Source organism: Theobroma cacao, chromosome 1, assembly GCF_000208745.1.
Source record: "Theobroma cacao cultivar B97-61/B2 chromosome 1, Criollo_cocoa_genome_V2, whole genome shotgun sequence".
NCBI lineage: Eukaryota > Viridiplantae > Streptophyta > Magnoliopsida > Malvales > Malvaceae > Theobroma > Theobroma cacao.
This window is the reverse complement of record NC_030850.1, coordinates 1,818,390-1,844,371: the sequence shown is the minus strand read 5'-3', so window position 1 is coordinate 1,844,371 and position 25,982 is coordinate 1,818,390. Positions and strand designations below refer to the sequence as shown.

The window sequence follows — 25,982 nt, the reverse complement described above, 5'->3', positions numbered from 1 at the left end:
ATATATATATATATATATATATATATATATATATATATATATATATATATTAAATTAATTTATTTTACTAATTTGAATTCAGCTTAAGATAAAAATTAAATCAAATAAATTTTAAATTTTTGTACAATTATAAATAAAAGAAAAAAATTATTTAATCTTTTTATATTATTTTATTCTAACATAATATAAGTTATTTATCTAAATTTGATTTTAAATATGAAATTTTTTAGAATTTTTTTTTATAATATGAGAATTTAAACTTAATTTTTGTAAAAAAAATAAATCAATATACATATTCTACGATCAAATAATCAAGTAAGAAAATATTTATATATATTTCTTAACACCATAAATCTTTTATGCTTAAATATTTGACTTATTAATAAATATATTCATCATCTACAGAAAGATTTATATTTTTTAAATATTTTTTTTAATTTAATCTCTCAACATCTCAATTTTATTTAATTTAATCCATATAATATATATTTTTGTTCAATTTAATTCCTATGACGTGACACAAAAATTTTTGATTTGTCACATGACACTACCACATCAGCATATCAGTGTCATGTCATCATATTAATGCCACATGACACTATCACGTCATCACGTCGGTATCACATGACATACCATATCATTAAAATGTGTCATGTCAACTATCATCTTTTTAACATCAAAATTAGATGCTGTTAGAGAGAGGAACTAAATCGAAGCAATTTTCAAAATTAAAAGACTAAATTGCTTCGATTGTGAGTATATAAACTAAATTAAACAAAATGTATGGATATAAGTACTTGATGGGTATTTTAACCCACTTGAAATCTTAGGCAAAATTTTAGGTTTGTCAACAGCTTCTGCACGTCTCTTTTACAATACTTTCTTTCTTGGGGATTGGAGGAAGAGAAGGAAGGTTTCTCAAAACTGTCGAATTAGGCCTAGAAAAGAATTTTGAAAGTTTTCCAACATCAGGGTCGACTTTAGCATAAAGCTAGCAAAGCCCTTCTTTAGACCTCACAATTTTATAGGTCTCATGATTTTATATAATATAATTAATTATATTACATATATATATATAAATTAAAATAATTAATAAAATTTTTCTTAAATTAAGTGTTTATTAAAAATTTATTTTCTTTCACTTCCTACCTCCTATTAATTTTCAATTGTTTATCTCACTTCCTCACTTATGTGAAAGTCAAAATAATTAACAAAATTACATATTTTCTTATTTTCTCAATTATGTACCTAACAAATTTTTATTTTTTATCACTTCTCAATTCTCATAATGCTAATAATTTTCAATTATTTTTTTTATTTTCAATGAATGTAATATGCTTTTAATGATCTCTAACTTAGGGTAATTTTTTTTAATTTCAATAAAAAGGACCTCATTTAATTATTATTTTTTTACTCGAGGCCTCATTTAAATATTTAATCACTTTAGGTCTTTAAAAGTATTGAGCTGCCCTGTCCATCATCGTCATCGCAATAAGACAGATTGAAGCCTTTCCAAAAAACAAAGACAGATTGGAGACATGACAGCTGCTAGAAAGGAATCCAGCGCGGGGAACTTATGGTGGGATGCAGTATATGATGATGGGGTTTGCAAGTAAAGCTTAATTTTTATACTAATATCCTTGTAATGAAAATTTTGAAATATCCATTGCAATATTTAAACCTTGACTTATTGTTTATAGCTAGTTTAGTAGCCATGTGAGAACAGTAATATATACGCAACCCATCGATCGATGACAGATGAGACTCTGTTTGATTAAGAGTAAATTAATGTTTCAAGATTTAATTTGTATTTCCATGCACAAGTTGAAATGCTGCTGAATTGTCGATTGTCTGCCTCCTCTTTTTTTGTCATTTAAATCATAATCATATCAACATGTCGGTTGACTGCAACTGATCCAATCAAGAACAAGCCATGTGCCAAGTTATTTGTTACCCTATATATTACCAGACACAGCGCCCTAAACAATCTCTGTTTAGTTATTCTTATCCCCTCTTCCTGTTTTTTTTTTTTTCTTAAATCTATAGAACTTGTTTTGAGTTGGATTAGAGTTTTGGAGCTTCTTGGCAGAAGGAGAATTAACGCTAGCTGGATAGAAAGTTCAAAAAATTTCTCCATTTTCCAACCTTGCAATGGGGTCCTTGTAGATTTAATATATGCAGATGACAAATTAGAATGCAACTGCCAGTGCAACAATTTTGCTTATAAATATCCAAGCAATGTTACTCGTTCATCACAAAACATTAGAAAGCCTTGTTTCTAACAGCTCTTAGATATCATCATGCAAACCACAAAACCCCACGTAGCCCTCTTGGCAAGCCCTGGTTTGGGCCACCTGATCCCTGTGCTCGAGCTTGGCAAGCGCCTGGTTACCCACCATAACTTCCGAATCACAATCTTTGTCTTGGCATCTGAAGCATCAACTGCACAAAACCAACTTCTTGAATCATCCAACATGGACGTTCTTAACATTGTTTCCCTCCCATCCGCAGAAATCTCTACCAAAGTCGATCCAGGTGCACACATAGTAACCAAAATAGTCGTCATAATGCGCGAGTCCTTGCCAGGCCTGCGTTCCGCTATGGCTGCAATGAAGTCTCGCCCATCAGCTTTGATTGTGGACTTGTTCGGGACTGAAGCTTTACCTGTTGCCGATGAATTCAAGATGTTGAAGTACGTTTTCATTGCTTCCAACGCATGGTTTCTTGGAATCACTGTTTACGCTCCAACCGTTGAAAAAATAGTGGATGAAGAGCACGTTAAGCAGCAAAAGCCTCTGAAGATTCCAGGGTGCAAATCGGTTCGGTTTGAGGATACCCTGGAAGCTTATCTGAACCGAAATGATCAATTATACGGAGAATATGCACGTGTAGGGCTTGAAATTCCGGAAGCTGATGGGATTTTGGTGAACACTTTTGAGGACCTGGAGCCCGCAACGCTTAGATCCTTGACAGATGCAGAGCTGTTGGGCCGAGTTGCAAAAGTACCAGTTTATCCAATTGGTCCGGTTGTGAGAACGCTTGGACCCCTGGTTTTAGCTGACCCGGTCTTGGATTGGCTGGACAAGCAGCCTAGTCAATCAGTGATTTATGTCTCGTTTGGAAGTGGAGGTACTTTGTCAGCCAAGCAAATGACCGAGATCGCTTGGGGCTTGGAACAAAGCCAACAAAGATTTATTTGGGTGGTTCGTCCTCCCGTTGAGAACGATGCATCCGGGACTTTTTTCACAGTTGGAAACGATTCGGACGGTACCCCGGATTACTTACCGGACGGGTTTCTGACCCGGACCCGTGATAGAGGACTAGTGCTCCCAATGTGGGCTCCACAAACAGATATTTTGGCCCATCCATCAGTTGGTGGATTCGTGTCACATTGCGGATGGAATTCAACCATGGAAAGTCTACTCAACGGGGTACCTCTTATTGCTTGGCCGCTCTACGCGGAGCAAAAAATGAACGCCACAATGCTGACGGAAGAGCTTGGCTTGGCAGTCAGGCCAAAGATGTCGACGTCAAGCAGAATAGTGGAGAGGAAAGAGTTGGAGATGGTGGTGAGAAAGATCATGGTAGACAAGGATGGGCAGGAGATAAGAGATAGAGCCAAGGAATTAAAACATATTGCACAAAAGGCCTTGAGCAAAGGAGGTTCTTCTTGTACTTCACTTTCCCAAGTGGCCAAAGAGATTGAGATGAGCCTCAAAGCAAAGGTTCAAGGTGCTTAATTAGTTCCCAATCAAGGCTCTTCGTGTATAATACTTGTTACCAGATGCATTATAGCCTTTTCATGAATGTATGATCTTGTGCTTTTTGTTTATGTAATGAAGACGTACGAATCTTTGAGTTAAATAAAAAGCTGAATATTATATAAGGAAGAATCGTGGATTAGTTATGTAAAGCTATTTTTGGTCAGATGTTGCATAGGGAATCTTAGCATTTCCCTCTAAATTGTAGATAAAAAAATACAAAATGACTGAATAAATATCGATAATTTAAAATTTTGAAGTATCCATAATTTGGTCTGACTTAGTACATAATGTTCGGCTCGTCGTAGGCAGAGGTGGAGGGAGGGGAGCTAATAGGGTCCCCAACCTCTCTAAATTTTAAAATTTAATATTTTTTTAAAAAAATTATAATTTTACTTTTTATTTTTTAAAAAAAATTATAATTTAACCTCTACAAACATTAAATTTCTTATTTTCACTCCTTCAAACATAAAATACTGACTCCACCATTGGTCGAAGGTGTATATTCAATCCCAACATTCAATCCCAACAAGGCTAAAGTTCTTCTAATCTAGGTAGGCATGGTTCGAATGGACGACCTTATGTTAAGATCAATGGGAATCACCCATGTGAGTTGGTGCATGGTTTCATAAAAACAATCATTCGGTGGTTCGAGTTTGACTTTAAATTTTATAATTTTTAAAAAAATTTAATCAACAATTACACATATATATTCTATCAACATAAATGTAAATAATAATAATAATATATCAAATTGATAAATAATACAAAAAAATCATATATTCATATTACAATTCACATTATAATTCATTTATACGTTTATTACTAAGTTTTTATTACTTTCAAAATCTTAATGTGTAGTTAAGTGTTATTGGTAGATTTTTATTATTATTTATTTATTTATTATTTGTATTAGATATAAACGTTTTAAGTAAGTAAAGTTTTAACTTAAAATGAAAAAAATCTCTAAAATAAATATTTTTTTATGAGTTTAAGTCTTACAATTTACAAATATTTACTTGAAGGGTTTGCTTGGCTTTTAATGAGTTAATTAGTTTTAAAAGAATAATAACCACGGAAATAAATTTAAATGTTATCTCAAATTCAAATATTGACATTACATTAAAATGTAATGGATTAAATAATATAAAAAAACTGACCTCCTTTATTTACGATACGTAATTTAATAGGTACATGTCCATAAAATTAGTAGTCGATACATCACGCAAGGCTAATTTTACTAATTAATTATACAACTTCCTTAACAATGATCAGACATTTTCAGCACTTCGATTTCGTTCGAAAACGAAGTGAATTAGCTAAGCAAAGTCAACAGATAGAGCCAAACATAAACTATAGTATTCAAACGTGAATTACATAATATGGATGTAACAAATTGGTTTCTGTCACAAACATCTATCGACATTGTCGCTAATGTTTGAAGATTTCAAAGACACGATAAGATAAATTAATTGCACCATCCTTTGTCACGTTTGAATAACGATGAATTAACGGTAAAGATTTGAAGGAAATGTTATAATAATTTTCAATCTTGTCGCCAAACATATATATGTACAAGTAAAAAAGTCAAATATTTATTTATTTATTGATAATTTAACTTTTTTGAGTCAATTTTGGACCGTTCATTCGCAATTTGTAAGGCATAAACAAAGTATTTATGAAGGTGAAGCTAGCTATATGGATTTTTTTTTGTCAAGAAACGAAAAAAGTCCAAAGTCGGCTGCCATGCGTTGTCCTGTTTCGGCTCATTATTATATTAATTAAGAGAGGCTGCTATAGGTTTGAATGTTGATAATTATTAGGGGGTGATATTTAAGGACTTTTAAGTGGCGGAGTTAGAAAGGATAAAAATAAAAAATTTAATGTTTGTAAAAACGAAACTATAAATTTTTTAAAAAATACAGAGTAAAGTTATAAATTTTAAAAAAAAAACTTATTAAATTTTAAAATTTTAGGAGGACGGTGCTTCTACAAGCCCCCCCTCCCTCAGCCTCCAATGTTATATCTCTCCTAATAAATATAATTAATATTTAATTTTTTTTAAAGAGTTTTTGCTAATAATTAATACTCTTAGAACATTTTTTTGCTTAAATAAAATAATAGTTATAAGTAATATTTTGTATTGATTATAGTAATTGACACTTAATTTAATGAATTTCAATTTATTAGAAGAAGATGAATATTATTTATGGTAATCTTAATGTCTCTATCAATTTTAGAACTACAAAATCTTAAGTTATATATATGTAAATGTTAAAATCTATACATACATACATACATTAACATATACATATATATATATTAAAAAGTTAAGAAAAATTAATTTTTGATACATATGTGTAACTGAAAATTAATTAGTGAATTTTAAAAAATGTACCTAAGCTAAAACTAGATGAAAAGTACAAGCTTTATATTGAGATATTAATAAAACTATAACTAGGTAAAGTTGGACACCTCCAATGGCAGTGACAGCTGACAAGCTGTAGTGCCACCACGCGATCGTGGTGCGTGACGTACCGCGTTTGATCAAAGAAAAATTACTACTACTTAATTTTATATTATATTGCTAGTACAATTCACAGTTGTGTACATATATAATTTTGAACTACACGCAATTATGATGCAAATTATAGAGCAAATTTTATACCCATGGAATTATATTGTACAAATCAAAGAACAAATGTTAATGCCTTGTCACTTTTAACAAATAATATATATGTGGCACAATTTATTAGAATATTTGGAGGTCAATTGATGGTAAGGGATAGAAAAGAGAAAAAAAAAACATATAGTACTCTCTAATTGAGTTGAGAAGGTTATTTCATATGATGGAAAAGCTATCATTAACTCAAAAGTTATGTTACGAAAAGTGACATAATGTGTTTATTAGATATAGATATATTTTCATGTGAATGGTTATATATTTTAAAAAATCATATCCAAAAGTTAGAATACACCATTGCTCAAAAGTTAAAGTGAATAGTTATTGTTTCAAGATATAACTCAAAGGTTATAATTTGTGAGGTGAATAGTTGTCTATTCATAAGATGACTATTGAAACAATAATTATATTTAAAAGTTGTGTTGACAAATATCATAAAGATGCTTTCTAAATAAAAAAGTGTCTTTATGAGAGGATTGTGTATTTAAAGAAAAGACATTTGGAAGCCTATATAAAGGGCTTGGTGTCAACCATTTTAGACATATCAGAAAACACCAAAGAGAAAGAGCAAGAGTAAGAAAGTGTTATGTTATAAACATAAACACTAGAAGTTCTCATAATCTTCAAGATATTCTGAATTCCTTATTATCTACTTGCTGCAGAAAGTTGGTTCTAAAGTTAAATAACTTTACAAACTTTCAAATGTATCTAACGGTTTACTTCATAAGTGCAATACGAAAGTCAGACGTTGGTTTCATTGTATCCTTGAGACTATTAGCATTATTTCTCTTTACATACCAAGTGATGAGAATAAATCTTAAAGATAGATGTCTATTTAAAAGACTAATCTTGAAGCCAATTTTACCTATTCTTAAATATCGTATAAAAACTTCCCTTTCCCACCAACAGTTGCTGCCCTTGCGTTTATCAAAGTAAGGCGAAAAAGCTTTGAGGAAGTGGGTGGGGGCAAGGGGAAATTAGCGTTGCATCATGGGTTTCACGAAAGGGAAGCTTTAGGAACAGAAATACTATGTCTCATTTGGTGTTGTCTTTGATATTTTATTTTATAATTTTACTTTACATGTTTTTTTTGTTTTTTTTTTCAAAATTTTTAGTGTCACATGTTTATTTTTTATTTTTTAAAATTTTTTAATATCACATGTTTATTTTTTTATTGTTTTAAAAAATTTTTACTCGGACACGAAGTTAAGTAAAAATTTTCTATTCAAACATTACTATATATTTTGTCAAAACCCGGTTTTTTTTTTTTTTTTGTTTATCGAAATCTCACGTTTAGTTATATAATATATACTCTCCTTATTCTCATTTTATTTGTTCCTTTTTTTAAATATTATTTTTCATTTTTTAATTTTTTATATTAAAATTGGGAGATATAAATTTTATATAATACTTAAAATATGTAATTAAATATATCAAAATCAAAAGTTTATTGTTTTTTAAACTTCATAAAAACTAATGATGATGAAGAATATGAGAGGAAGAGGGAAGAGAGAAACTTTGCTATTTTAATAAACAGCCTTACACCACCGTTCTAGGCACTTGACTTGTAAACTTATCCCCCCTAAGCGGCTAAGACCCATCTTGTTTCTCTTTCCTTTAATCCAAAGTCAGCTTTCAGCAAACCTGCAGCATCCATGCAAGGCACAAAGCCTCATGTAGCCCTCCTTGCAAGCCCTGGCATGGGACACTTGATCCCCGTCCTTGAGCTTGCCAAGCGCCTCGTCTCCCATCACAGCTTCAAAGTTACCGTCTTTGTTGTGGCAGCCGATCATGCCTCGATCGCACACTCCCAACTCCTCCAATCACCAGACCCTGATCTCCTCGATATCGTTTTACTCCCTTTTGTTGACCTCTCCAAACTAGTTGAACCCGATGCATCATTAGCAACAAAAATAGTGATAATGATGCTGGAGTCCGTTCCATTTCTCCGATCCGAAATCTCTAAGATGGAGTTTCGACCGACAGCTCTAGTTGTCGACATGTTCGGAACTGATGCTTTGGACATTGCGGATGAATTCAATATGTTAAAATACGTGTTCATAGCTTCTAACGCATTCTTTTCTGCGGTTGTGCTATATAGTCCGGAGATTGATAGGAAGGAGATCGATGAGCATGTTAAGAACCAAAAGCCACTCCACATCCCGGGATGCAAGCCGGTTAAGTTCGAGGATACCCTCGACGTTTTTTTCATGGATTATGACGATCCATCATATCAAGGCTATCTTGGTGTAGGGGTGAAAATGTCATTGTCTGATGGGATTTTGGTCAATTCTTGGGATGAGCTAGAGCACACAACCCTTAAAGCCTTGGCGGAGGCTAAGAAAGTACCCGTTTATCCAATTGGTCCACTGGTACGACCAATTGAAAAGCCGGCTTTGGGCAACCAAATTTTAGATTGGCTCGACAAACAACCTAAAGAATCAGTGATTTATGTGTCGTTTGGGAGCGGTGGAACCTTGTCAGCCCAACAAGTCGCAGAGCTGGCTTTGGGCCTAGACCTCAGCCAACAAAGATTCGTTTGGGTGGTTCGTCCTCCTTCCGACAACGATGCATCAGGGTCCTTTTTCACAGTAGGGAACGGCTCTGATGGCGACCCGGACTACCTGCCAGATGGGTTTTCTACAAGGACCCAGGACAGAGGATTGGTGGTCCCCATGTGGGCTCCACAAGTTGAGGTATTGAGTCATCCCTCGATCGGTGGATTTTTAACCCATTGTGGGTGGAATTCGACCATGGAGAGTATTACCAACGGGGTGCCGATGATTGCATGGCCGCTTTACGCTGAGCAGAACATGAACGCTGCGATATTGACGGAAGACATCGGAGCAAGCATCCGAGCAAAGGCGCTGGAATCATCAGGTGGAGTGGTGGGAAGAGAAGACATAAAATCGATGGTGAGGACAATATTGGTGGATAGTGAAGGGCAAGACATTAGAGCCAGGGTGAAGGAGCTGAAAAACAGTGCAGCAAAAGCTTTGAGCGAGGGTGGTTCCTCCTGCAATTCACTTTCACAAGTAGCAGAGATCTGTATTCAACACCTGAAAACAAAGGCTTACGGAGCTTGATTATACTTATATTAGGATCTTGTTCTTCATGTTTATGTAACCACATAGTTTATGCGTGTATGAAGAAGCTTGTGATGTTCATTTGTTGGTGTTTTGGTTTATTTTGTATTTTGGCCTTTTCCTGCTTTTTTTTATACTGGTCTACTGTGAAAGCACGTCTGGACTTCTTGCTTTGATTATTGGGATTGATTGCTGTTCCTTTCTGGGCAGCTTAATTTGTTGGAACCCAACGACTGAGAATTAATTTGAATAGAAATTAAAGTTCGGATAAGAATGAAATCATATTTGATATTGCTGCGCATAGGCACAATTTCCCATCTTGAAAATGAAGGTATAATGCCAGAAATCGATTAAGAATTATACATCAAATTAGTACCCGAAGTGAACTAGTCGTCAAAGTAATAAATTCGCCCCTTAGAAAGGTTAACAATTTCCATCGATTGATTGAGATGTGAACTTGTGGAACTTGTTCAGATGTTAGATAATAAGGTTTCCATTAGTGGAAGACGAACGAAGTCACGACCAATCACATTTCTATTCGTCAAGGTAAAGACATTCCATAGAAGACATTTCTATGGATAGTAAATCTGACAATATATTTTTCCCACTAATTAAAGTATAGGAAATGTGAATCGCATTACCAAATTATATTTAAGATCGATGCTAATACGAAAAGAATAGACAAATTTCCCGTCTTGGAAAGTAAAGATAACCTCAAAATTGACCAAAGATTTCAATGCCAATTCAATGGAGGTTCGACCGAACATGGTCTTCGTCAAAGTAAATGAATTGCCCCTTCTATGTTCCTTGGAATTCTCAAGCTCGTACTGCAGACGCTTGAATTTTTTATACCATGGGACTGGTGCAAGCACAGCGTGCACATGAATCTTCTTGGAGTGATATTATAATTAAAATAATAAATATATTAAAAATTTTAATATTAAATTAAAAAATATAAATGTAATATTTTAAAATAAAAAATTTAAAATAATTTTAATTATTTTTCATACTTTAAAAACGATACATTATAATATCCAAAGAAAACCAATGAAGATCATACATGTAGTACAATGGTGTCACACAACACTACTTATTTATTGTAGTGTCAATAATTTTTACTTGTTATATTACTTATGTTAGAATTTTATGTAGTTAATGATGTTAATAAATTCACTAATATTTTTACAATTTTATAGGAAGTGAGATCAAAGATTCAAATCAGAGTAGATTCATTAAAATATAATTTATATAATAATATTTAAATACTCCACGCGAATAAGATGGGAGGGGTGCAAGCCATGTTACACACCAAGGAAGAATAACATGTTTTAAAAGTCTATCAAGGCAAAGAAAAAAACAACAATTCACATGAATCTCAATCCACAAGAACTGAGATGCAAAACTTATTTAATATAATTACAACATAATCACATTAAAAAAATCATATTTATAATCATTTTGTTTATAACAGAACAGGTACAATGACGAGAATAAATGTTTAATTATTATAATCTGATGGTTACCTTTTAAATTTTGGATTATAGCTTTCTCCTTTAATTAACGATTCCAGAAACCTTATCTTTTGAAATTATAACTCTCCTTTCATAATTTAGATGAAAAAAAAATCTCATCACCTTTTTAAAACAAATAAGCCATCGGTTGGCGTAAGGTTCACATGATACACAATCGTAGATAGTTATTCTATATTAAAGAATAAATAAAGTTCATGATATGAAAGGGAGACCAAATGACATTTGACTATGCTTTCCAACTTGCAAGTCATTGGCTGATGACCCTGACTCTGAAACTAAACATTGTTCAACATTAGCAGTAAGTCTAGTTAATGCGCTTGCAACGTTTTTCGGATTCCAGTAAAGGTATGGTTGTTTTCCAGTCCTCACGTGATTGTCGCCTGAAATTTCCAGGAGAACGTGTTGATGGCAAGATGTGGCGGTCTCTTTTCGGTAGCAAAAGTGCTTCTATGTATTTTTGAGTTGTTAAACAAAAAATATGATATAATAATTACAAAATTCTCTTTATAAATATTATTTTAAGAAGTACTTATAACGCTCTTTAATGTTGTTCTTTCCATGGAATAATACTTTCAAAAAAATTTAAATAATTTTTTATTTTTTTATTTCATTCAATTAAATTTTTATATTTTTTTTTAAAAAAAAATTTAACTAAAATGTCATTTGTTATTTTATATCAAGTGATATTAATGTGTTATGTTAATATATTATAATGAATCATAACGTGGAAGGATGATATGATATGATAAAAAAATCATGACATTTTTCACCATTCACATCAGCACTACATATATATAAAATGATAAATGACATTTTTACTAATTATAATTAATCAATCATTAATCATAAAAATTTATTTAATTTAAGATAAAAATATATAAATTTAATTAAACGTGATAAAAGAATAAAAATTTATTTGAATTTTTTTAAGTAATTCAAGATTTTTTTGAACATTATGCTTTTCTTTAATTTATTTTGAAAATTTGAGAGAAAATCACACTCTATTGCACGCAAGAAAAAACAATAATCAAGCAAGTTAATGTATAATGAATTTATGGAACTGTAAAACAAGAAGTTGACACTTCGAAATAATGTAAGTATCTACTCTAGACTTTGGCTGGAACTGACGTACGCGTCAGACAAGGGTTAAGGTCACGATACGTTAACTTTTTTTTATTTTTTATTTGTTTTTCCCATTGAATGCTTATTATTTTTGCCTATTAATATCATAGCAAACTCAAGTAACAAAATACAAACTAACCTCCACCATCTTAGGCTTTTGTCTTAAAAAGTTTGTATTGTAGCCATAATGCAAAGCAGAAAGCCTCATGCGGCGCTTCTTGCAAGCCCTGGCATGGGACATCTCACTCCCGTCCTTGAGCTCGGTAAACGCCTTGTTTCCCATCACGGCTTCAGTGTCACTATCTTTGTCGTCACGACAGATACCTCTCTCTCGCAATCCCAACTTTTAAAACCGTCGCAAACTTCCTATCACCTTGAAGTTGTTTTCTTTCCACCGGTAGATATCTCAAGCCAGATCGACCAAACCACTTCAATCTTAACGCAGCTTGCAATGATGATGCGTGAGGCATTACCAAGCCTCCGGTCAGCAATATCGGCGATGAAAGTTCCACCAATTGCTCTTATTGTAGACATGTTTGGGACTGAAGCTTTTGCTATTGCTGAAGAGTTCATGATGCTGAAGTATGTTTTCATCACTTCAAATGCTTGGTTTCTTGCCCTTACAGTCCATGCACCGACCATTGATAAGAAAGAGGAAGATGATCACGTTAACAAACAAAAACCACTTGTCATTCCAGGGTGCAAACCCATTTGCTTTGTTGACTCTTTTGAGCCGATTCTGAAACCAAACAATCAAGTCTACGAGGAGTATTTGCGCATGGGAACCGAGATATCCACGGCAGATGGAATATTGGTGAACACGTTTCATGAATTGGAACCCCAGACTCTTGCTGCTTTAAATGATAAAAGGAAGCTAGGGCTGGTCGCGAATGCACCGGTTTATCCGATTGGACCACTGGTGAGGCCCGCCGAGCCTGGTGTGAGAAGTGAAGTGCTGAGTTGGCTAGACATGCAACCCAACGAGTCGGTGATATATGTTTCTTTCGGGAGTGGTGGAACCCTCTCAGCCAAGCAAACTACAGAGCTGGCATGGGGTTTAGAAAAGAGCCTACAACGGTTTGTTTGGGTGCTTCGTCTACCAGTTGAGAATGATTCAGCAGCCACCGTTTTCAAGACAAGCAATGGCTGCGCCGACTACGCAAACTACTTGCCTGATGGGTTCTTGAATCGGACCAGCAAAACTGGGCTGGTGGTTCCGATGTGGGCGCCTCAAACTGAAATCTTGAACCATCCATCCATAGGTGGATTTTTGTCTCACTGCGGGTGGAATTCTAGCCTAGAAAGTATTGTCAATGGTGTTCCGATCATCGCGTGGCCGCTGTACGCAGAACAGAAGATGAACGCTGCAATGCTGGCTGAGCATATCGGGATAGCTGTCCGGTCGAAGGTGTTACCATCAGAGGACGTGATTGAGAGGAGTGAGATAGAGGCAATGGTTAGAAAGCTTATGGTGGGTAAAGAAGGGGAAGCAATCAGAGCCAGGGTGAGAATGTTAAAATCATGGGCGGAGAAGGCTCTTAGCAACGGTGGTGGGTCTTATAATTCTCTGGCTAACGTGGCCAAAGACTGCGAGATCAGCCTGCAGCGCCGGATCACAAAAGCTGGCGCTTGATATTCACAGGCCATCATCCTAGTGAATGCAATTAAAAGAGTTTTATCTTCAATCCCTCTTAATGCGTTTTTCGTGTTGGGTATTCTCCCGATTATACTATAAAATAAAATTCAAGAACAAATAAAATGATGAGGCGATTCATCGATTTCATTCCTCCAAGTCTGAACATCCCATACGTAAAAACATCAATACTCCATAAAGATCAACATATTATTTAGCAAAATAAAATCATTTACGGACCAAATCTCCAAATTTTATTCTTTAATACCGATGGAGGAAAGAAGAAAGATGTGAAACGATTCCTTGGGCGTCCTGGACAGACAGATCATGCACTTACAGGTTCAGTGGCATTCTTCAGCCATTCCATCTGATGCTTTTCCATGTAAGGTTCGAGAATTTCCCGACATTTTGAATGGTAGGAATTCACCCACTCAATCTCCTGGGGTGTCAAGAGGCTCAAGTCGATCAACTTTATTTGGTAGGGTGCCTGAATATAAGAAAAATATACACATTAAATCGTTGAAGTGTAACAAAAAACATAAACCCTCTCATTCAACATGCTATGAGATGAAAATAAGGAGACTTTTATAAAGAATGACAATTTCAAAAATACTTGCAATAGAGTATAAAACGAAACTTTAACAGTAAAGACTTGGATAAATACATGAGTTCTTTTCAAGTTAATGCAGCCTACATTAATAGAGTAGAATTCTAATAAATAACAAGCATGGAGATGCATAAAATTTAAAACATGCCTGCACGTGAGCACACACACTCAACATGGTTGATAGGAGGAGAACACATATGAACAATTACATATTACGACAACCTTACCCAAGTGATATGCTCAAAAGATAAGTATCCCTTATCACCGAAATTGAATTCTGTATCAGCCTCCTTGATTACAAGTACATTCTCTAATCTTATACCAAAGCTCCCATCTTCATAATATCCAGGTTCTGGGAAATGGAATTTTCAAATAGAATTAGTAAATACTCCACGTATTTAGTAATGACACATTATTTTTCAGACCAAGCATACAGCTGGAACTATTTTCCATTTGAGATAATGGAATTCGTAAATCTAATTGAAACTGTATCATCATGGTAAATAGTCCTCTATGCACTACGCGAAAAAGACTGGAGCCAAGAATAACAGCCCTAGCAAGTGCAATGTTAAATGCTTAAAAACAAATATGTGCGAAAAACTAGAAGTAAACCAAGCATTAACTACAAAAAATTAAGGAAGAAGTGAAAGGAAATCAGTATAAGGCAGGACAAAAATACTCTGTCAAGTAAAATGGAAATTCAGAGTATAAGGCAGGACAAACAATACTAACCATCTGTTACAGTCATGGATGCTTGAAGTGGCACATTACGAGCCTGTGGTCTGAAACTAATTAGATGAGGCCCTGCTCCAAGTAGTTTAACCGGGAAATAATTAAATAAAAGTCTGACCGAATTTACTGCAAAACTAACTTCAGCAAGCAATTGTAGCTCATTGCTAACCTTCATGAACATTCAGATAAGACCCAATTCCATGACCGGTACCATGTCGATAATCAAGACCATACCTCCACAAAGGAATTCGAGCCAGAATATCAAGAGCATGACCTACAAAAGGCGACCAATTAATCAAAATAAAAAAATTTTAATCGACATTGGAGTTTAGACATAGATCCTACACATGACTTCAAGCTGACATGCTCAAATAAATATAGAACAATTAAACAGATAAACAGAGAATACTTGAATACCATTTGTTCCATTAGGATATCGAGCATTGCCCAGAGCAATATGGCCCTTGAGAACCTGCATGGAATCCAGACTTAAGCTCAGGCAGAATAAGAAATGAAATCCATGAAAATTTAAGGGAAGAAGAGAAGTGGGACCCAAGCATCTTAACCTAACTTTCCAACAAGCAGAATCAAAATAAACTAGAGAGATCAATAAATTTTGACTTCCAATATGTTGAACATTCTTAAACAGCCTTAATGCTGATACAAATTGGGTTAGCATGTATAAAACAATCAAAATTGATAACTCAATCAGCTTATTACCACAAAAAGTATATGTTGCTCGATTCTTGCAATGTAAAGCAGATTGTGAATTGTCAAATATAGATAAGACACCCAAATCATTCTATAATTCCTATCACACCTCCCAATCATTCATGTCACACATAACACCCAGGCAAAGCAAGTAAGATGCCCAAAGATGGATATCCAGCTTGTCTTATCAAACCCACCAGGGACGAGATTTTGGAAAGAAAAGCACATCAGAATTAAAACTTTAAATAGTGTGACCAAAGGAAGGTGAAAGTGGGTACTAAATAGGTGACATATCTAGAAGAGAAAGCAACAGAAGCCACTTACCGCAGTATAGCAAGCCTTCTCATGTGCTGAAGGCTTTCCAAAATGAACTGTCCGAGTTATATCAGTTGTCCCATCCAGATACTTCAATGATGCCATTCATATTATCAGTAATGGAATAAAGAATCAGAACTAAGTATCTAGAATATAAAATAGTTGGCACTTTATTGATAATTTTAGTTAATGGATATAGCTAAAATATTAGTGTTTAAAAGCAAACCTGGGCTCCTGAATCAAACAGATAAATGCTATCTGGATCAAGCTCAGCACATGTTTCTGCTTGAGGTGAGTAATGGATGATGGCTGCATTTGGACCAACCGAAGAAATAGTAGGGAAACTTAGGCCTCTAAAGTGCTGCAATTAGTACACATAGCAACAATTTTAGTGACATGAACACATACAAATGCATGCACACATTTCCACCTACATAAGTAAGATTTTTGCAACAATTTGAAGCAAGATGCTCGTTTTACATTAATTACTTATAAGTTCTGACTCTTAGGAAATTCTCATCCTTCATATGCTATGATGCAAACAAGTTCACATATCAAAATAATTGCTACTTGCTAATTTTATCTTTTTTTGAAAAAAAGAACAGAAAGAAACAAAAAAAAAATTCTAGTACAATTTGTCAATGCTAATAGCAGATGTAGCACTGCTTATTTAAGCTATAGTTTTAATTGGTATAGCCAACAGAATTTCTCACTTGAAATTTCATTATTATTGTTATATCCAAAATGACATTTTGACTAGTTTTCCTTAATACCGCAAAAAAAAAAAATAGTCAAAAGTATTGTTACCTCTTTTGATGCACGAAATTCCTCCAACTTATCACTAACAGTCACCTCTGTCAGCTTGTTAGTCTCTCTGCATGGTTCATTCAATAGCATAAGAAAGAAAGAGTCAGTCCACCTCAAGCTCAGAAACTTTTTCACATTTTAGCAACTGCTGTGCAGTCAGCCAAAGGAGTGGGGAACAGTCTGTTTGGTTTCAGCCTTAAAAATCAGATGAGCAGGGAGAAAGAGAGGCAACATATCAACTTTCCAATTCTATAACTTACAGTCTTTTTTTGCTTGCCCCCTCCCTCTCCAAGAAGTAACCAGAAGCCCCATAAATCTCTTGCATCTGCACATTTGAAAGAGCAATCAGCAGCATTTCCAACCTAACAACAGCCTAAATTTCGTTGCATATGTTGAGAAATACTTAAATTTGAAAGTATCGAATTTAAAACATATGGGGTAGATCTTAAACAATCAGAGAGAATATTTATCAATTTAGCAAGAGAATATGTAAAGTTCACAGTCATATACCTTCTTATCCAACCAGACAAGAAACTGCACAACAGCTGCACCATCGCGGATGTGCGCATTTCTTAATCCATCCAACTCAACTGGATTCTAAAAAATAACAAAACAATTTGTCGATGAGAAATTAGTTTACGATAAAACATGATCAAATAGAATGTCCCTTTAAATATTCCAGATCCTGTCATGTTCCTTAAAATAAGTAAAAGTCTCATCCCTTTTTTCTTCTTTAGGGAGGTGGCATATGTATGTCCTTGTGGATCAGTGCATGTGTATTTACAAGTAAACATCCAAGATCTGAAGTGTTCTAACTTCTGAATAAATTATTTTCAGAATATCAGAAGACACACCATATAAATATATTTCATGCACTCCTAAAGTAATATTCAACCAGATAGGAACTGCATAAACAACCTTTAAGGCTTTTGCAAGGGCCAAAGGTGACTGCTGCAGGAGCACCTTATCAGCATCTAATTTTGAAAACAAAGCATAGCAGCATGAAGCGGGATCAACCCATATAAGATCGTTATAGTTTTCTTCTTCTTCAGATGTATCTTTTTCACAAACTCTATTTTGACCAGAACTTACTCCCCTGTCCTGGTCAAGTTGATTAGACGCTAACAATGCAACATCTGAACTCACTGCACCATACTCCCGAACTTCAATTCCATTCTCTTGCATGAAAGAGCTCACCTGCATTAACATAAATTGACTTAATAAACCTAACTGTCTAGCCCATAAAGCTTATACCTTCATTTAAGGTGGGTGTAATAATATAATTCGCAAAATACAGCCAAGTAATGGCATAAACACTGGAAACTTCAACAAACTAGAATATTTGAAATCCTACCTTGGTAGAAACCTTCCTTTTGTCCACATAAAGGAAAGCAGAATTCAATGTTACAATAGCAAATGCATGAACAACTGGACAGTAAGACACATCGGTCCCACGAATATTATACAACCAAGCAACCTGCAAAGTAGCCAATTATACTCAAAAACAATTGCTCAACAAATTCCATTAGACCAATAATTTGATAAAGCCACACCTCATCTAAAGCTGTGATGATTATTCCACGAGCCTTTTCATTCCCAAGCTTTTCCCTCAAATTCTTCAACTTGTCAGCAACAGAACGACCGGCAAATTCCAATGGATGAACAATGACTGGATTAATTTCAAGCGGGGGCCGGGTTTTCCAAACCTCGTCAACCAAATTGGTTGAGGTTTGAACTAATTTCTGTTGCTTTTTCGCAAAAGCACGTTCCCATCTTTGAGCCGTATCCACTGATACACACCACGGATCAACCCCAATAGCTGCCTCTCTGGGCAAATTCTATATTTTCAACAACAGAAAAAAGAAATGAAAATTAAGAAAATATCAAAATTTGAAACACAAGATTCAATTTTTGCGGAGTAAAAATGGTAAACTTACATCAGACATCCAGGCATCAACGGAAGGATCTTCTCCGATACGCATCAGTTGCCACTGATCACTAAGCTGCTGCGTTGCTTGCAAGAAATATCGACCGTCCGTCCATAGCCTAGCTTCATTTTTTGTTATAAGTGCCAAACCTGAAATATTCCTCTCAAATTCAATAAAACCTTAAAAATCATACTCAGATAATAATTTAATATCTATAATACTATGAATAAATTAAAATGCCGTACTGACCTGCACTTCCGGTGAATCCAGAAACGAATTCGCGCCTTTTGTCCCGAGCAGAAACATATTCGCTCTAAATAAACCGATATAAAATTAAATTAAAAAATCGATCACTGAAATAACAAAAAATACCTATTTAATTATTTTAAAGATTTTTAACCTGATGATAATCTTCAGAAGGGACGACTAAGGCATCGAGAGGGGGAGAGTGAGAGGCCATTAATGACCTCAAAGCAGCAAGTATTTCCGCCATGGTTCTTCCTCTTGGCGACAGTTAGTTCCAAGTATCGGAAGATTTTCAATAGAGTTCCCTTTCTAGATAGAGGGAGGAGGCGCGATCTTATAGAAGTGGGGAACTCAAATGGCCGCTGCTTCGAGGAGTTCGAGTTTCGTTGGCGACTGTGAAAGCTGAACTAAGGAAGTCTCAACAGATTGAAATATTATGTTTTGTCAAAATTCCGGGGTTGGCGTTGTTTTTTATAATATTTTACCATTTTACCGCTACACTTCTTCTTGTCGTGTAGCAGTGAGTTACCCAGGAATTTTTACTCTTACATTATCTTTGCTTTATAAAGAGAATAAAATTAATAAAAAAAGTAAGTGGGTCTGGGCTTTGAATTAAAGCGACCTGACCCAAAAGTTATATGTCATTTCTTTTTAAAAATGGAAAAGAAGATTAATAAAGAATATTTATAAATTACTACTCGATAAATTATTAATTTTAATTAAATAATATTTTTTATAAATCTTGACTTAAAATTAATATAATAAATTTTTAAATTTATAATATAATATATTTAAAAAATATATATATAGATCTTACTCGATATATAAATCAATAATATATTTATACATCAAAATTATATATATACATGACTCGATTAAGAGACCTTTGTAAAATATAATTTTAATATTATTAATTTTTTATTAAAATTAATGTCTCGTTATACCTCATCTCTAACTTTTCTTATTACATTAAAAAATTTTGGTATACTATTATTGAATTATAAGAGAAAATTATATATTTTTGCAAGATTATTGTCTACAACTTCATTTTCTTTGTTAATTCTCATAACATTCTCAATAATTTACTCGACATGAATAATGATAATTTGTAAGTCGATAATAAAGTAATATTCATATAATCACAATACACAATATATGGATTAAATTTAATATTTTTAAAAAATAAAAAATATATTGATAAATTAATCGATTAAATAGTATTTAAATTAATTAATAAATTTTCATGATTTAAGAATATTAATTTATAGAAGATTTACTATATTATCTAAAGTGATTTTTTATTAAAATAATGTTAATGTTTTTAGAAGTTTATATTGGATGCGAAAACAGTTTATAAATTATCATAAACCAAGCATACAAGGAATTAAACGAAAGATTATTACAAAAGAATCATATTCCACGACATGACATGGGCATCGTTGTTATCTCTGTAGGGAAGGAATCCAAGACAATTGGAACAGTACTGAGTTTCCCTGTTCTTCCTTTTTTTTTTCTCGAATCCACCTGTAACTAACGAAGGGATTGGTTCATTCAGCGCTCAGATTAACGCTAGGAATATTGGTTCATAAAATAAATGAATGGATGGTGAAGTAAGCAGAGGGGTACGAAAAGTTACCGTTGAATGACTAGAAAAAAGAACATGAAATCTTATTAAACCAAAGCTTTGAGTGTATTACAAGGAGAAAATTATACAAACGAAGAATCCCAATTCCCACATACCGACATCTTATTTGATAAGCCAGGACGGAAGAATATCAAATCATGTACATCTTTCTCAATGGAATTGGCAAAAAGGAATACCAATATTAGGTGACATCTTTTGGTGCTGATGGAAAAAGGAGAAATGCCAAGCCCAGCCACAAAACCAAAACACATTCCAATTTATGAACATTGATAAGAAAATGGGATCCCCAAGTGTGGGGAATGTCAAGCATGAGAAAGCCTCTTGACCACACTAGCCATGTACTTCCCCTGATGCTCTGCAAGGCCCAGCTCTGTTTCAGTAGGCTCTCTCGTGCCATCACCAGCGTAAACTCCAGCACCATAAGGTGAACCTCCTCGTATGGAATCCATTTTGAACATACCAGCTCCAAAAGTGTAGCCAATGGGAACAAATAGCATTCCATGGTGTGCCAACTGAGTTATTGCTGTCCAACTGAACCAGACAGAAGCATGAGAATTGCCAGAATCTTGATGAATATATACCTAGGTACATGACTTCACTGATAAGTACACAACCTAGGCATTTTAGATTTAATTGCATAAAAGCAATTCTAATTCATCTTCCTCCACAAATTTATTAAAGTTATAATAGACAACAGCTAAGGTCAGAAAAGATCATTAGGACAGATAATCCTGATGCACAAATGGCTCTCAAATGAAACTCCATGCTGATAACTTCGAGCATAAAGCTCCTTAAATAACACTATCATATTGAAAATGAAACCACTGTAGATCCTCAAATTTTAGCGATCTCAGGACAAATATAGCTCATTATATCTGATATCCAATCATCTGGAAATGCTGAGAGCAACTTCCATTGCTAACATACCAATAAAAGTCCACTGAAACTCGTAAGAGATGAAAAGCTACAATAACATTAAAGTAAACCACCACCACCCAACATCCAAAGCCTAGAAAGCTTCTATATTTCAATTCATGTAAGGCAAAATTCATCTTTGACTGAGCATGAACAAAACATAAATACCATAATTTGGATTGGAAAACCTAGCAAGGAGTATGATTGGAAGCAAGTGTCTCTTGTCTCAATTTTCTACACTAGTAACATGTTAATCGAGCACCAGTAGGTTCTTTAAATTAACATCAACGAATTTAAGGATTTAGCATTCCTATCAACATTGTAACAAAAACAATAACGTCTCTCAAAAGGCCACAGACAATGGTAACAAAAAAAAAAATTAACTAATGCAGACTTGAGAAAAACTCTTCATAATTCCCAGAAAAAATTAAAGTTACAAGGGTGGCTCCAACTCCTACCAAGGGTGGCAACAATTCCTACCCCTCATCTGTTTAATCTCGTGAGACATCTTCCATGACTTCGGACCTCTGAGATAAGCCGTTAGCACTTTGTTCAACTAAACATGTCAAACTAGAGAACTTGGATCACCTATGAGGCTATGACATGATTCATAAGAAGCCACCTGTACATGTACCATGACCAACATTCTTAAATTTCTCTTGCTTGGATAACAAATTCAGGAAGGATACAAGGTAATGAGAAAGAATAGAAATTGTTACTCGAATTTCTCTCTTAAGTTTTCATTTCTCTCTTGAATCGAAGAGATTTAGATAGAAATGAAACTAACTAAAGCATTCAAATTTATGGATAAAAATAAGGCCTTAAAACTCTACTAATAAATCACTCCAACAATGATAGAGAAATTAAATTGCAATTCTCACTTACGCGGTGGTTTCTTGGCCGCCTCCTTGAGTTCCAGTACTAACAAAGAATCCAGCCGGTTTCCCGGCCAGCGTCTGCTCCTTCCAAAGCTGCCCAGTGGAGTCGAAAAACGCCTTCATCTGAGCCGCCATACACCCATACCTCGTCGGAAACCCAAACAAAAGCCCATCTGCCTCCGCCAATTCCGCCGCCTGAATCTCCGGAACCTCCGGGTCTTTAGGTGGCGCCTTCATATTCTCAAGCACATCCGCCGGAAGCGTCTCGGGAACCCGATAAATAACCGCCTCGACACCTTGGACGCCGTCGACTCCTTTCTTCATCCGCTTCGCCAGCTTCTCCACGTGACCGTACATGGAGTAAAAAACAATGAAGATTTTCAAAGTGGCTGTAACCGATTGAGTATTCGTAGAATCCACCGTTACGGAGGGAGTTTCGTTGATTTCTTCATCGGCAACGATGGGTGCGTTGTTGGTGATGGTGGTGGTAGTGGAGCCACGGTGGCGGGCGGCCTCTTCGGCCGAGGAGGGATGTTTTTTTTTGCTCGGGACGCAGCCGCCGCCTTTGCCCATGGAGGATTAAGGGGAATTGAGGCTAAGGTGAAAAAGAAGTGAAGGTTTTTTGAGGTTTTTGGATCCAAGGTAAGAAAGCATAGACAATGAAGATTCGCATGCTTTTTCCAAGTAGGAATAAGGAAATACTTCGGATTTTGACGAAGAGTAGGTGTAAAAAAAAAAATTCGATTAGCTGCAGCTGATACTACACGACTTCGTTGTACGACACGTGTCCGCGTTTTCTTTTCACTGCTAAACGCTGCCGTCTCAATGAGTCAATGTTCTGCCATTCTTTTCGTTTTTTCCTTTTAACAAGCAGAATTAATTTTTAATTTGACTTGCAATTTGCATTATAAATTAGCTTATTCTGCTAAAAAAAATTACCAAAATGTATTAAAATTAATGCTGAATTAATCTCATTTTCCAATTCAAGTCAAATCAAGTTCTTATAACACTCGTATACTGATTTTTAGTTAAATTTGCGAGTTGAGGTATTCGATAAATTCAATCAAGATATTATATAAATTTTTTTAAAATTTTATTTTTTATAAATTCAAGTACCTTAATTATTATAATTAAATTCAGCCATTCGGGTTGAAGATGCTTAAGATGAAAGGGTATTTGTCGTATATATTTTATTGATAACATTTTTATCTTAATCTAATAGGATGGAGCCAAAATCAAATTTTGCTTCTAAATGATTGGAATTTAATATGTTTAAGCATAAAGTCTTCAGACAATCCAAATAGCAAAAACAAGCATGTATTTAAAATCCAATTGTTGTAACCGGACATGCTACGTCAACTGCTTTGCGTGTGAATTGTTAATGGTTTAATGGTTTTGTTTTATACGTTAATAATGATAAAAATAATAATAATAAAATCGATTATGAATCTCTTTTGATTGAATATTTAACCCGTCACCCGTCGCCATCTGTCATCTTCCCTTGTTTAAACTTGGCTATTGGCTAAAGCATTTTAGCCCTGGTTCCGCTTGGACGGCAAGTAAAATTTGGTCCTCACCCAACTCCATGGAAAGCTGTCAACCGGCAGCGACCCCCGAAAGCCGAAATCAGCATGGCCCCCCATATTTATCTTAGGTGTTTTCGAACCAACTTCGCCTGACCCCGGAGTTGGTTCAGACTTGAGACATCAATTGCACTCGTTTAACTTCGCCAACTCCCATCTGTCCTTTTCAAGACATTAAATTTGAAACTTGCTCTTTCTTTGCCTTTAAATTTTCCAGTGGGTAGTGAGCACATTAACAATTATATATATATTGAATTGAGCTCAAATTTGGGTCGAGTTTTACGTACATTTCCAAACCCAAAAAAACCTATTTTCTGCTCAAGGCTCAAGCCTGATCTAACTCGAAATTTGCTTGAGCACCAAATATGATGAGCATGCTCCTGATTGGACTGAAGCACAGGTTGGAATCCATAATACAAAACCCACACCGTTAACAAATGAATGGGCTTGAGTCGAAAACAATGACCTCTACTACTGGACCCAAGCTCAAGAAGGCTGGACTTGAGTCTCGAGGTAAAAGCCATTCATTTATGAAATGATGGGCTTGGGTTCTAAACCAATGGCCCATAAAAATGTGCTGCCACATAGGCTAGAGTTAGCTGTCGCTTAATAAATAAATGATTAGAAATATCAAAATAAAATCAAGAGAAGAGAAGAGAATCAAAATGATCTTTCAATCATTTACTTTTGAGTTTCCAGCAACCAATTTTGCAGAGGGATAATCACAGAGTAATCTCTCGATTGGGTAAGAATGTATCTATAATTTACGTTAATTTATTGGTTGTGTTATGAACACGTGTCATTCATGTATAAAACTTATATAGTATTATTTTCTTGTACGACTAATACTCCTGTAAATTATAGAAAACAAAAAATTTAAATAGACGGTCTAAAATACACAACAAGTTTGGTGCAATGCTGCTATAAAATAATGTATTCCCATTTGGACTCTCTCTCGAGAAGGTGCTTTTTTTTATTTATGTCTTTAATCTTCTTGATTGGTAAATGTTTGCAGCTCCCCCTTGCGTGATGTATCGCAAACATACGACTAGACTTGAGCCAAATTTAAGTATACCGGTGCCTTTCACACTAACAGGGGCAGGCGCCAAGCAGCAAGCTTGATTTCACACTTTCAAAGCTCCCCGGATCAAACCAAGTCCTAACTTTTAAGAAATTGTACGTGCATGTTTGATCATCACATAATCTTAAGTTAACAGTTAAAATATGGAGACCAGAGCTGAGGAGATGAGAAAAGGAATCGAAAGCCCGAGCGGGTTCCATGGAAATGCCATGCTCATGGACCACCCAATGAAGTGCAAAATTCTGAACACGAAAAGGTACCATATGCCATTGTCTTCGGATAGGACATCTGAGAGAGCAATCTAGGCATAGCCTTTAGTGCTGCGAGAATCCGTACCTATACCCAGGAACACGTCCACGCCCTTGCCCAACACGTGTCAATCGTGATATCAGAAGGAAAAGTATTTAGTAGAAGTGAACAGTAATCATATCCAAAAACCGAAGGAAGAGAATAGAAAACAAAAAACATTATAATGGTTACCATGTGCCAAAGCAAAGGGGGTGGGCAGCTTGATCAAAGGGAAAGAACCAGAGACAGCTTGGAAATTCGTGAAAGTTTGGGCAGGGGAAGGGCAGAGGAAATAACACTAAACCGGACCCAAAAGTATGCCACGAATCCACTTGTCATCCATCCACGTTTTTCTTTTGTATGTTTAATCATAAATTGTGGGATTTAATTAAGGGGTTAATCGAATACTGTAGAATCTTTGATCCTTAT

The 25,982-nt window shown here is 34.8% G+C and overlaps 5 protein-coding genes across 5 annotated transcripts; 3 read left to right on the top strand and 2 right to left on the bottom strand.

Annotated features, from left to right (window-relative positions):
• Positions 2,104-3,907, top strand: LOC18610980 (UDP-glycosyltransferase 72E1). Its single transcript, XM_007046948.2, has one exon. The coding sequence runs from the start codon at positions 2,301-2,303 to the stop codon at positions 3,738-3,740; it is 1,440 nt and encodes a 479-aa protein (XP_007047010.2). The 5' UTR covers positions 2,104-2,300; the 3' UTR covers positions 3,741-3,907.
• LOC18610979 (UDP-glycosyltransferase 72E1) lies at positions 7,978-9,611 on the top strand. The gene has a single exon (XM_018116274.1). It carries the CDS (start codon positions 8,100-8,102, stop codon positions 9,528-9,530), a length of 1,431 nt encoding a protein of 476 aa, XP_017971763.1. The 5' UTR covers positions 7,978-8,099; the 3' UTR covers positions 9,531-9,611.
• On the top strand, positions 12,209-13,976 carry LOC18610978 (anthocyanidin 3-O-glucosyltransferase 5). The gene has a single exon (XM_018113943.1). The coding sequence runs from the start codon at positions 12,372-12,374 to the stop codon at positions 13,815-13,817; it is 1,446 nt and encodes a 481-aa protein (XP_017969432.1). The 5' UTR covers positions 12,209-12,371; the 3' UTR covers positions 13,818-13,976.
• Positions 13,944-19,606, bottom strand: LOC18610977 (probable Xaa-Pro aminopeptidase P). Its single transcript, XM_018113942.1, has 16 exons — positions 19,318-19,606; positions 19,167-19,230; positions 18,927-19,066; positions 18,543-18,827; positions 18,344-18,466; positions 17,908-18,186; positions 17,500-17,586; positions 17,250-17,314; positions 16,990-17,056; positions 16,409-16,543; positions 16,192-16,272; positions 15,574-15,628; positions 15,326-15,430; positions 15,157-15,228; positions 14,652-14,776; positions 13,944-14,304 (listed from the first exon to the last, which is right to left on the bottom strand). The coding sequence occupies exons 1-16, from the start codon at positions 19,408-19,410 to the stop codon at positions 14,143-14,145; spliced, it is 1,938 nt and encodes a 645-aa protein (XP_017969431.1). The 5' UTR covers positions 19,411-19,606; the 3' UTR covers positions 13,944-14,142.
• Positions 20,806-23,299, bottom strand: LOC18610976 (probable NAD(P)H dehydrogenase (quinone) FQR1-like 2). Its single transcript, XM_007046942.2, has 2 exons — positions 22,609-23,299; positions 20,806-21,339 (listed from the first exon to the last, which is right to left on the bottom strand). The coding sequence occupies exons 1-2, from the start codon at positions 23,172-23,174 to the stop codon at positions 21,111-21,113; spliced, it is 795 nt and encodes a 264-aa protein (XP_007047004.1). The 5' UTR covers positions 23,175-23,299; the 3' UTR covers positions 20,806-21,110.

Excerpts from the sequence above, each read along its gene's own strand:
- LOC18610980 (XM_007046948.2), top strand. The coding sequence starts at position 2,301 with ATGCAAACCACAAAACCCCACGTAGCCCTCTTGGCAAGCCCTGGTTTG.
- LOC18610979 (XM_018116274.1), top strand. The coding sequence starts at position 8,100 with ATGCAAGGCACAAAGCCTCATGTAGCCCTCCTTGCAAGCCCTGGCATG.
- LOC18610978 (XM_018113943.1), top strand. The coding sequence starts at position 12,372 with ATGCAAAGCAGAAAGCCTCATGCGGCGCTTCTTGCAAGCCCTGGCATG.
- LOC18610977 (XM_018113942.1), bottom strand. The coding sequence starts at position 19,410 with ATGGCGGAAATACTTGCTGCTTTGAGGTCATTAATGGCCTCTCACTCT. Across the intron at positions 15,629-16,191 it reads AGAAGGCTTGCTATACTGCG|GTTCTCAAGGGCCATATTGC; the intron begins GTAAGTGGCTTC and ends GATTCCATGCAG. Across the intron at positions 14,777-15,156 it reads ATCCATGACTGTAACAGATG|AACCTGGATATTATGAAGAT; the intron begins GTTAGTATTGTT and ends TCCATTTCCCAG.
- LOC18610976 (XM_007046942.2), bottom strand. The coding sequence starts at position 23,174 with ATGGGCAAAGGCGGCGGCTGCGTCCCGAGCAAAAAAAAACATCCCTCC. Across the intron at positions 21,340-22,608 it reads GGCGGCCAAGAAACCACCGC|TTGGACAGCAATAACTCAGT; the intron begins GTAAGTGAGAAT and ends TGTCTGGTTCAG.